This window comes from Pipra filicauda, unplaced genomic scaffold (assembly GCF_003945595.2).
Source record: "Pipra filicauda isolate LSUMZ 115617 unplaced genomic scaffold, ASM394559v2 scaffold361_size729390_pilon, whole genome shotgun sequence".
Lineage (NCBI taxonomy): Eukaryota > Metazoa > Chordata > Aves > Passeriformes > Pipridae > Pipra > Pipra filicauda.
Window position 1 is genome coordinate 155,712 of NW_024104489.1, and position 12,002 is coordinate 167,713.

The following is a 12,002-nucleotide window of genomic DNA, read 5'->3' on the forward strand; positions in this document are numbered from 1 at the left end:
CGGCGCCGGGGCACAGGCGGGGGGTGGTGGCGGCGTGAGGAGCTGCCGGGCTGTTCCTCCGCTCCAAGCTCTGCTCGGCTTTTTCTTTTTTTTTTTTTTTTTTTTTTTTTTCCCCTCCCCGAGCATTTTTACACAGCCGCTCGCTCACCGCAGTTCTTCTGCGGAGGTACACTTATCGGTAGCTGCACACCTAGCACGGGCTGCTCGGTCTCTTTCCCCGCAGAGCCCGAGCGCCCGGTCCAGCGGAGCGCGGCCAGACCCCCGCGGCCAGGGGCTCCCTCAGCCACCGCGCTCTGCCTCGCCCGCCCCTGCAGCGCCATGGATCACCAGCCCAAGTTCTTCGAGAACCTCTCGGGCACCGGGAAGGCCATCGGGGTGCTGACCAGCGGCGGCGATGCCCAAGGTAGCGGCTCACACCGTTCGCTCCGGGAGCAGGGGGAGGATGAGGGGAAGGAGAACGCGGGGGAGCTGCGGGCATGGTGGGGAGTGGGGCAGTGGAAGGAGAGGATGAGGAGCCCCTCGGGGGCGGTGTGAGGGGGACAGGAAGGAAGGAAGGGCCTCCCCGGCTGGCAGGACGCCCATGCGGGAGGCCGGGGGTGCCGTCGCAGCGTGGGCTGCCCCGGGGCTGGCGGCGGGAACCCACAGTGCAGCACATGGAGTGGAGAGAGGGCTCCGGGAGTGCGCCACGCGGGATTGCCGTGCTTCTCGGCTTCCTCTTACCCTGCTGGCCTTCGAGCCGGCTCTCCTACTAAGAGCATTTAAAAGATAAATAATAATTCTGCGGCCTGGGTGCCTGAGCTGCAAACATCCCCTCAACCATTCCTCCTCCCTCGCTGTCTCGTCACGTTTCCCCTCAGCCAGCTTAGGCAGGGGAGAGGGTAGAAACACTGCAGTAACTTTTACCACCAAGATGTCTCGTCCCCTCGGGAGGTGGTGGGGAGAGGAGAGTGAGGAGGGATGGCTGATGCGAGCGGGGGAGGAGGAGGTCGTGCCGCTCTGCACGGCGGGTGGGAGGGAGGCTGCGCTGCTGGGGCTCTGCCAGCCCTCGCCTCATCTGCTTTTCGCTTCCTTCTGGCACCGGGAACACGTCTATGTGCCTACCCGTGGTTTAGAACGCTCAGATGGCAGTTTACTCTGCCTCTCTTAGGAGTATGTAAGGAGTCTCACCTCCTTAAATCTCTTCAGCGTAGTCGTAGCTACTACAGGACAGGGCGAACAAAAGACCTACAGACATTGAGAGGGAAGGGGACGAAAACAGGCTTCAAAATTTTAGGTTTTTCTACACTTTCGTTTCCCCTTTTCTACCAGAAAACCTCCTTAATAGTTCGAAGTTTCAGTTAATTAAAGTTTCAAACGGGAAATGCGCCGTGCGATTCCAGAGGACTCTTGCTCTGCGTGTGCCAGGAGAATTGTTCAGTGATGATTGTTTTTAGCTCCTTCCCTAAAATTATGGTTATTTTACTTTTTTTTTCCCCCGGGAGTATCTCGAAACTACTTTCTCTTAAGAGAAAAAGCGGCACTCATCCGCATTTGTGAAGAGAATGCTGGGTGGGGGTCTCCTTTCTGCTTGGGCTCGGTGGTTTAGTGACCAGTCTCTCGCCAGCTTTTACACGAGGTGTCGGGACCAGCCCGCAGCCCCGGCCAGGGAATCCTGCTCGGCTGCCCCGGCGGCAGCAGCAGCCTCTCCTCTCGTCTCCTCTCCTTTTCCCCTCGCTCCACGGTGCGTCCATGTGGCGGTAGCTCGCATGGACCAGTGTCTCCGCGCTCCCTCCCACCGCCGGTGTGTACGTGATCCGCTGCGAGTCGCTGCAGATTCCGCCTCTTTGCGTCATCTGGGTTGGGAGAAGCATCCTCCCTCCCCCTGCCCGCAGAATAACGGGGAGCCCCCGGGTTTACCTGGGATTATCCGAAACTCTAATCGGGATGAAAGGGATTTGGTGCCATCGGAGAGGAGAACGTTGCAGTTCTGGAGGAAAAGCAAATTGATGCGTTTAAAAGGCTTCTTTTTTGCCCCTGGGTGGGGTTACACTTGTTCAAGTTTTATGTACGGTCTGCTCTCAGTGACATCAATTCCGCTGCTAAATGGTTCTAGGAGGGACTGGGAATCGGGGCATCTCTGTCTTAATGATCTGGTCACCAAATCGCCATTTTAATTTAAAAGTGTGGCAGGGCACTGCCTCAAGCAGCAGTAGCATGTTCAGCAAGAGGCTGAGCCCTTCAACTTGCTTCCGCGTGGCTGGAGATTATATAATGCAGCAGCAGATGCATCTCCTTTTATAAAGTATTAATCTGCACTTGCCACTATGTGAATTAAGGCATTTAAAGGACTCGCACAATCCACATCTAGACTTTATTATCTGACAGATTGCCACTGAAGCATATTTACAGGGAGAGTTCCAAAGTAACAGGCTGGGAAAGTTGCTGTCTGAGGAGTGGGGTTGTCACAAAGACCAAACAAAGTACACTGGGTGCCTTCCAAGCTGGTTTGTCGGCAGCATTGTTGTCCTAACTTAGAAGAACAAGGAAATAAAAATCCTAACATTTTAGAACTTGATAATTTCTGCTGAATCACACAGCACAGTTGAGGTCCATAACCCTATGTAACCTACCTATCTTGGTAACAGCATAGATGTCTAAAATATGCAACCTCAAGTCAGTTTGCAGACTAGATTAGGAGTTAAACAAGGGACAGAATGAGTCATGCCCTGTCAAGGTCATTTGTCCTCTGTAGGACAGAGTGTAAACCTGTGAGAGAGGTGAAGTCCTGAAGTATAACACAGAAGGAAATATGCTGCTGTTACTGATGTTTGAAAATAGTATGTTCAAGCAAAATGTAGGTGAAGCAAAGCTACTAACTCTGAAGTAGGCAAAAAAGTTTTAATATTGAAAACAAGTTCCAGTCTCCTGTTTTGTTTTGGATTTGTTAGACACTAGAAATCAGAGTATCTATAATCCAAACTAAACTCACAAACGGTTGAGTGGAAAAAACACCCATTATTGTTGCAGTAAACACATAATCTTCATATCAATAGGTACCATGATTTAGATTGGGCTGTAAATCTTAGTGCAGATTAAAGTATACATGAAATTATTTTAAAATAGAAGTTACTGCCTTTGCTGTTATTGTACTTCTTAATAATTTAGAAGTAGCATTATGTAAATTACACAAGCCATTCTATTTGTAGGGCTTGTTAAGTTTTCAATTACTTCCCCCCATTTGTGCTATTTTCTTGAAAGTTTTTTTTTTTTCTTTTTCTACCTGTAGAATGTTAAAGACTATAGAATGTATATGTTTTATACCGGGACTCTTATGGTTTAGTCATTATTCTTTTGTTTGGTGGAGTTAATTTATCGGTGAAAAAAGATTGGTATTTTGTACACCTAATGTGTATAAGTAGTAAACTTGATAGTCCATCACTTTAGCTTGCCAGCTGTTAAATTGTGAACTAAAATACTTCCCACCATAATCATGAGTGCCTCGAGAGGCAAAAGAAGTTTTGACAATTGATTCTCTATAAATATTGGGTTGGTTTTCTGGACTATTTCTAAATTATAGTGGTTGCAGCTCAGAAAAGTGGTTTAGTAGATGGGTTTTAAGTCACGCTTTTGTTTTCCCTTTGTGGGATTTTCTGGCCATGGTCTGCTTCAGGTCATGAAGTACACTGCTTGTACTTCATGTGGGTTACCAGTGGCTGCCACAGACAATTTTGGCCACCGTAGGTCACTTATGTTCCACAACCTCCAAACAGGTGCTTGTTCTGGGACTGTGGTAGGTACGGCTTCACAACAGGAAGAGTCATCCGGGAGCTGCTGGATGAAGGTGATTGTGCACTGCTGGGGAAGGATGTGTGTGTGGCTGCTGAGCTGCTGCCCAGTTTACTGGCTCTGGATTATTGTCTTTGAATATGACCATGTTATTTTTGAGATAAGCTCAAAAGATTCAGTGTTGTGGAAGACAGCATAAGTGAGGGACATAATGGTCGGGAATATCATAGCCCATCCTGCTGAAGTAACGTTTGAGGCATTACAGGGTTCCCAACATTTCAAGGCATATTTAGTATAGTGGTGTAGGTGTATGGCTCTTGTCCTGGTAACTTAGATTGGAAGAAGAAATCTTGCCACTGAAAAAATAAAAAAGCTCAACTCACTCAGCAAATACTGGGTTTAGAAAAGCTTAAAAAGAACCCTATAGCCTCTTGGATTCTGGACTTTTTGAGTACCATAGACCATGACTGTGGAAGCAAAGACCTACATATTTCTGCTCTTGAAGCATTACAGGCTTCCGAGGAACATGATGAGACATATTTAACGTGGTAGCACAGATGTACTGATCTTATCCCGGTGGCAAAATGTCTTTTTTCATCATAGGCCACTGAACTAGTACAATAAAATAAATAAGTTTTGGGGTTTTTTTAAGGCAGAAACAAACAAACCCAAACAAACAACTCACACTCCGCTTATGTTGTCCAAATAACAGAGTTTTATTTATTAACACTTAGGTGATTTGAACATATTCACAAGGAATTTTTGAATTCTGGCCCCCCCAAAGGCACCCAGCTAAGAATAGTGAATACATATAGACATATATATGAAATCCATTTGTATGTGTCCATAGATACAATATTATAAATAGTATTTGGGTGTAAAATTAGAAATGTAGTTATTAATGAATGAGTGTAACTATTTCAATGTATTTTATATTTCTGAGGAACTGCTACTATAATTAGTGGATTCTGTGATTGAAACTGGTCTCTTAAGATTTTTATTTTAGTTTTTAAGAAGGAAATAAATATGTGTTGTCTAGATGTTTTGCTGTTTTATATGTTTGTGCAGTAGAATGTTCTGATCTAATACAGCACTACTGTTCAGAAAAATTGTATAGTATTTTCTTCAGGTATCTAGAATAATTACTGTTATTATATGCAATAAAATCTGTGATGTCATGTCATTATATGCAATAAAATCTGTGATGTAATTAAAAGTAAATAGAACAAACCCAAATTGTTTTCTTCAAGCTTTGTTCAGTTCTTGTACTTGACTGCTTTTCTTTTGATGATTGTAGGCTCTTACATGCTTACTGACATAGCCATTTACATATTTGAATAAAGCCTTTTTATAATTTTCCTTTTTTTTATAATTTTTTTTATAATTTTTTTATAATTTCCCTTGGTGTTTTTTGCTATATAGTCTTGTAAGTCTGAATCTTTATTCAGGGTGCTGAATAAACATATGTGCTAAGTCATTAAGCCTGTGTTAAAGCCAATGTTTATCTTTAAAATTGGTGGTACTTAAGTATTTCTTGATGCTTGTCCAAGATGCATAGTTTTGATTTTTCTTTTGTATGGTTTGTATTACAGTTATTTATTTAAAGGCATGTCTAGCTGACTAAAGTGGGGCAAGCTGGGCTTAAACACAAAACAGTGCAGAACCTCCTCTGTTGTAGTGGTGCATATGTACGTGGAGCAGGATGTAGGCACAGGAGAGGAATGCTCTTTTGGAGGCAGAGATAATTTAAGGACTTCTGCAGTACTGTTTGTAACCCTGCTATGAAAACTAACTCTTCTTTTTTTTTTAAAGACAATTGAATAGGCAATATCAAAGAAAGTAAATTATCAATTTTTAAGTTATTCAGATGTTATGTAAAGCCCTGTAAGTAGTTACAGTTTACTTAATCTTTGCTGAGTCCAAAAGAGCAAAATGAATCTTTTCCTCTTTCCAAGGCTTCAGTGCACAAACAAGTGGTAATTCAGAAAGATTTTAAATAATTCTTATGTTATAAAAAAACCATACTGGTTTTACTCGTGGCTTTCTTTTGAAGCTGCTATTCTAATCCTGTATGTTTATCAGGCTGCATTTATTATTCAGGACTAAATCCATGGTTAACTCAGTTAAATCTCTTTTTGAGAAATAAACATATAATTACATTTCATAGTTATTATGGTAATTCATAAATACTGTTGTAAGACTCCACAAATAATCAAATATGGCAACATTTTATTAGACAAGTTCTGCAGAGGCTTTATGAAATTTTGTGTATTTGCAGACTTGAATTACTGCAACCAGTGTATTTAGATTTAGGCAGCCAAACTGTAGCAAGCTAAAGCTTCAATGTGTTAACTGTATTTTGTAGGTATCAAATTATGACATGCTTTAGTCTTCAACCATTCTGAAATCTAAGCCACTTGCTTAGGAGCCTACCAGGAGACACCCGAGTCCTTTTTCTGTATAAGGAGATAAAATACACATCACCAAATAATAATAAAATGTATGTTGTATAAACTTAAAATGTTACAGTGGTGGTACTGGGAAGATGCTTTCTGTCAGTAATCTGTGGGGCTTTTTTTTCCTGGGCTTTTGCCCTTTCTTGCAGCAGGTAAATTGTGAATTTTACCCGTTTTTCATTCAAGAAACATGGAAACTGGAAGGTATTCACTAAGAAAGTATGTGGCTGTATTATGAATATATATGTAGCAAATACATATAGGTACATATATAAAAATATATAATATATATATATATATATATAAACCCTCCGTAAACAAACCAAACCAAACAACAGCAACCCTCCTCCAAAAAAAAACCCAAAAAGCCAAACTCCAAAAAAATTTCCCTGCCAAGCAATGACAACAAAAAAGCCTCCCACACAACATGTGCACTAATAGAAGCAAGCTGTGGCTTTGGTGAAAGGAGTACTTTGTGCTGATGTCTTCCCTGTTTGTGGAAAATGGCAGTGCTGTGGTGGACTGTCGGTTTGGTCAAGTTAAAGGTCTTTGTCTCCATTTTTCAGGGGACATGGTGTGTGAAGGGGGTGGGGGTATTAATTTTGTTATGAAAACTGTTTCCCTGAGGCGATAACTTTGCCCTGTGTAGTGATATGTTTCATCTGAGATTTAGCATGCTAACTTTCTTTTCAGTACAGGCTGTCAGATGAGATTCTCTGCTTTTCTTTGGCATCATCCAGTTCTTCGTCTAAAGTTGTGCTTTTAGCTGTCTTGGCATTTGAGAACTTTTTCCAGCTCTGCCGCAAGGCTGACTCTGGCTGAAAGAATTCTTGCTGCTATTTCCTAATACAGAATTGATTTAAAAACACTGTTACTTGTAGCTCTTATCTTACGTTGAAGTGACATTACAGAAACAGCAAGAGCAACTTTTTGATTTTGGCAAAGTTAATGTTTTTAGTTTCACATTGGTTACCTTCAGGGACTTCCCCGTGTGTTCTTAAGGAATTAATCTTAGAGAAAACCTCAGCCTCATTCTTTATTTAGACAGGCTGACTATTACAGCTCAGTATTTTTTTACTAATGGTAGATACTATAGGATACTTTGTGGCTTGCTGTGTTGTGGGTTTATATATTCTAGGTACCGGCTTTTTTATTTCCAGAGAAGTGAACACTTAAGGTCTATATGAAACATCAGAGCTGACCTGCTGCTTTGCTATTTTGTTATATTTAGTGCATCAGATTTGGAGAATTGGTGCCCAGTGCTTTGGATTGTCATGTGTCTTGAATCCCTTTTCAACTGATGTGCCAAGGCTGTTTCTTTCTGTCTTCATGCTTTGCATAATCTCTTCTGTCTGTTATAGTTGTATGGAAGCAATAAGTTTATTACTTTTCAAAAGTTCCTGAATAATGGGTAAGGTAATGCAGTATCTGAAGGGATGAGTTATAAAAGAAATTCATTTCACCCATGCAGGGACACCAGTGGAACTTCCAGTGTTGCTCGTGAGGTTAAGTGTTTGACCATGGGACTTTAATGGAAGGTTTACAGGAGTAGAATTGTCAGATGTCTGTGAGCAGGGAATTACAACTTCAGCTTGCAATTCTGGAAGCAAAGTAGCATTTAGACACTTTCTATCAAATGAGTCTATGTTGCATTTTTTATGTTAATTTACTGCTATTTCTGTCTTTTTAAATGAGCATCTGTCCAGGTCAACTTTGACTCCGTTCCCAGCAAAATATTGTATGTATATAACACCTGTGTTACTTTGGAAATCTCAGAAAAAAGAACTACTACAGTATAATTTCTCATTTCAAGAAGCTAAGTTTTAACTAGCTGAATGTTTTGCATTTCAGATAGAAAACTAATCATTATTGTGAAATTAATTTGCCTTCTTATTTAGTAGCTGTTACTTTTACAATGCTGTTTTACAGTCAGCAGCAATTTAATCTCTGATTAACACGCATACTGGCATCCACATAATTGTTGTAACAAAGAATAGGTCTGAACCCTTCGTTGCTCATGGGCTGATTGCACTGTCATTAGGCAAATTTCTGTTTTAATAGATGCTGGTCATTTTCTCTAGGAAAGAATTAATGTTGCCTTTATTTTTAAGACAATATTTGTAGCATACAGAAAATATTGGATGACCTATAACAATGTTTTTGCTTTTTCTTCCCAGGTATGAATGCTGCTGTGCGCGCAGTAGTACGCATGGGAATCTATGTAAAAGCCAAAGTCTATTTTGTTTATGAGGTTAGTTTTTGTTTTATTCATTCTGTTCTTTGTCCTCTGACTGCACTTGAGTTTTTGTGGAAACATCATGGAGATTAGTATAAATTAAAAAAATCTAGATGCCATTCCCTTTCATCATATGTTTTATTTAGTATTTTTTATTTTTGTGGAAATTTACTTTTCACAAGGTGTTCTGAAAATATGTAATTTAAAAGTAATTTTTTAAATGTATGGAATTCTTTATGTGCTACCAGAAGCTTGAAAATACTGAGAAAACCAGAGATGGTTGTCACCCAGCAGTGAGCTGTGTCTGTGCACTTGTTAGATGTTTGACCCCATTTATTGTACTTTATAAATACTTCCCTAAACCCGGTTGAACTACTGATTTTTAACCTTTGCCTTTCCCCAGTCTATTTTCCCAGTGTATGATAAGGATGTGTCATCACCCTCATTTCACAGACTGTACAACTTGGTTTTGATCATGAGTACTGTCAGGCTGATGCCATCTGTCCTGGCTAATAGGTGGAAAGTTGTTACTAAAAAAAGTCAACCAACAAAAAACCAACCAAATGAAAAAACCATCAAAAACCTGACCATTAGTGGTGTGTCCAGACATCAGAATTTTTTGGTTGAAGCTTGTGACTATGTGTGTGTAAAGATTGTTACTTCTGTAACAATTATGTGATACGAAAAAATCATGAGACAAGTTTAATGTAAATGTGTAGGTAATACTTATGTGTATGTTTTACTGAAAGACTATGTTAGAGTTCTGTATAAAGGATACTTTCAGTTTTTATATAATTTGCTGTAAATATATTTAGTAAGAAGTCATTCTGTTCCCACTGGAATTCCTGTACAAATCCTTAGTAGTTTGAGATTATTACAAATCATAATAAAAAGTTGATATGGGGGAAAACTTGATAGACAATATTCCCAGTAAACTGTAATTTTAATGTTTAATATAAAAATGAGTACTAGAATTCATAGAAGTGCTAGGAAAATACTTTGGGTTTAGTTTTGTGCGTGCCAGATATACAATTTATCTTTTAAAAGTAGCTACTTACCCATTTTTTTCCATGTCTGCTTATTCCTATGGCTCATTTACTAATGAGATGCAAAGTATATTGAAATGCAAATAAGCAGAGGACTGTGCTACAAAATTCTTTTGTACTACGGTGCTACACTGAGTTGCTCTGAACATTTAGTGTGTGCTAATTACATGGCCAATCTCTGGAATTCCCTCAGTGTTCAGCTGTTTTGCATCTGAAGTGGGTCAGATACTTGTCTGGAAGTAAGGAGGGGTTTTTGGCCATCTTTAGGCCAGAACTTAGATTTTAATTTATTTTAAATTAGGTTTGACTCAAGAATTACCACCTCTTTTCAACTTTTAAAAATTTTTTTGTATCACAGAGTGTATTCGATGATAAATTTCTAGAGAAATTTGAATATTTGTTTTTTCTGAACTTAGCAAAATAGCATTATTTAAGTTATCATGTTCCTCTCTGAAGTGTTAGAGCTTGCCAGAGTGAAGTCACAGATATTTCTGAATGAAAAGCAATTGTAAAAATCAAGTCAGTGTTGGGAGTTTTGAGTTACCATTATATATTGTCATTCCATCTTCAATGTAACAGTGTGGTCTGGGACAAAAATGCACATTTCACTGTAAGTATGGGCTCTGAAAAAGATCTTTGCTTCTAGATTAGTCCATTCAGTTCTACATTTTGGGAAGTACCCAATGCTAAGCTTTATTCTTCTGACTTTGTGGTAATTGAAATATGAAGTCAGTTTTCTTTCACAATACATCCAAGTACTTCAGAGAAACACAGCTACAAGCTTGGAAATGAAACAGCTATTTAATTTCACACCTTTGAAATAGGAAACAGATGAAGGTGACAAGTGTAGTAGAAGGTAAAAATCTTAGGGTGAGACTTGTCACTATTGTTCCCTGTTATAAGCCTTTGAATGATGTATACAGAGATGTATTTTTGTGTATACTTGAAGTTATGTAATACTTTCGTTAAGATATTTCTTCTAAATTACAGTTTATCAAATGCAGACGAGTGTGTTAAGCAAAGAGAATAGTATATTTTTGGCCTACATTTTGAGTACACATTTTAACTAAGCACACTTAGGTCAGGGGAAAGTGATAGTTGTATTGAAGTTGCTCTGAAAAAGTGAAGAGAAACCTGAAGTGACAATATCCAAAAGGAGAAAAAAGTTTTCTTATTTGGATCCAGAAATTCAGTTAAAGGTCTCAGACTTTTCAAACTTACTTTGCTGTAGTCATCATACACTCTTTTTCTCCTGTAGCTGTGTCTGTCATAAGACCTTTTATTGCACTGTAAAACCAACTGTCTTCTACAGGTGTGGCCAAAACTAGCTCCTTATTCTAAGGAAAACAGTAACTCTGTTTTCCTTCAGTTTCCTAATTCCGTTTTGCTTCATTTTGTGATGAGACAGTACCAAGATAAATAAATAAAAATTGATAATGATTTAGATATGTCATTTGGTAGCCTTTTTTAAGTTGGTTTTACTAAAGCCTAAAGAAAGAAACATTACGTATTGGAATTCATGGGCTATTTGGACATACTTCAATTCCCAAAAGGAAAAAAAAAAACCAAACCAACTTATGTGAAAATTAAGACTATAAAATAATTTATATAAAAATATAATTTGTTATATGCCATTTATATAATTAATATAAACCCCTGTAAATTTATAGCTATAAAATACAGTGAATTAAGGTGTTTTTTTAAAAATCTTAATTAATTAAAATTAACACATTTCAAAATTTTGCTGTTAATTTGTGGAAGAAATGCTTACTCTATCCAGTTGCCATACTTTCATGTGTTATACATATTATCATCTTAAAGTATTTAATTTTAGTATGTAAACAGTCTGTAGTCACCCTTCTTGAGTAACATCACATTGTTTCTAAAATCTGCCCCAGTCTGAAGTAAAATTTGAATACTCATGGTTTAATTTCACTCATGCTATGAAAATCTAGGAGATGGAAGTATGTGTAGAGTTCCAGGCTGCTCTAGGAGGCTAGTTGACTTTTTTTTTTCACTAATCAAAAACTATTAAAGTCAGTTTGGGGGATTTTTGTTGTTGTTGTTTTTAATTGAGAATGGGAAGAAAAAGCGATACCTCTCATTTCTGGCAACTCGTTTTAGAAACTGAGGTCTTAAATATTTTTACAAATAACCTGCCCTTTTTCCAGGGTTGAAGCACATAGTTCCCACTGGATGCGTGCTCTTACTACTAAGCTATGGAGCTTTTAGATTCTTCATCTTGATTAAGAGTCTTTTTCTCCAGAGGCCAGCATTGGAAATGCAATGGTACGGCAGTCACGGATTTCTGTGAGGAAAACTTCATGTCTTTTGTGTGGTGGTCTGTGCACTCAGTGACACTGGTATTTTACGTTGTCAAGCAGTAGCTTAAAAATCTCAGTAAGTAAACTCAAATAACTTAAAGCCCCAAATGTCTCACATGTAACATATCAGAAGGTGGCTTGTTGTTTTTCAAAAGCTTTTGTCTTGAGAGTGTAG

The 12,002-nt window shown here is 39.1% G+C and overlaps 1 protein-coding gene across 3 annotated transcripts in view; it reads left to right on the forward strand.

Annotated features, from left to right (window-relative positions):
• Nucleotides 1-123: 123 nt before the first annotated feature.
• LOC113985975 (phosphofructokinase, platelet) overlaps nucleotides 124-12,002 on the forward strand; it is a 44,790-nt gene continuing 32,911 nt past the window's right edge. For 2 of the 3 annotated variants that reach the window (XM_039384597.1, XM_027717255.2), the window contains exons 1-2: nucleotides 124-403; nucleotides 8,399-8,472. In XM_039384597.1, the coding sequence (XP_039240531.1) occupies nucleotides 319-403; nucleotides 8,399-8,472 (159 nt within the window). In that variant the 5' untranslated portion in view covers nucleotides 124-318. The remainder of the gene's footprint in view (nucleotides 404-8,398; nucleotides 8,473-12,002) is intronic. The other variant, XM_027717254.2, reaches the window with a different exon arrangement.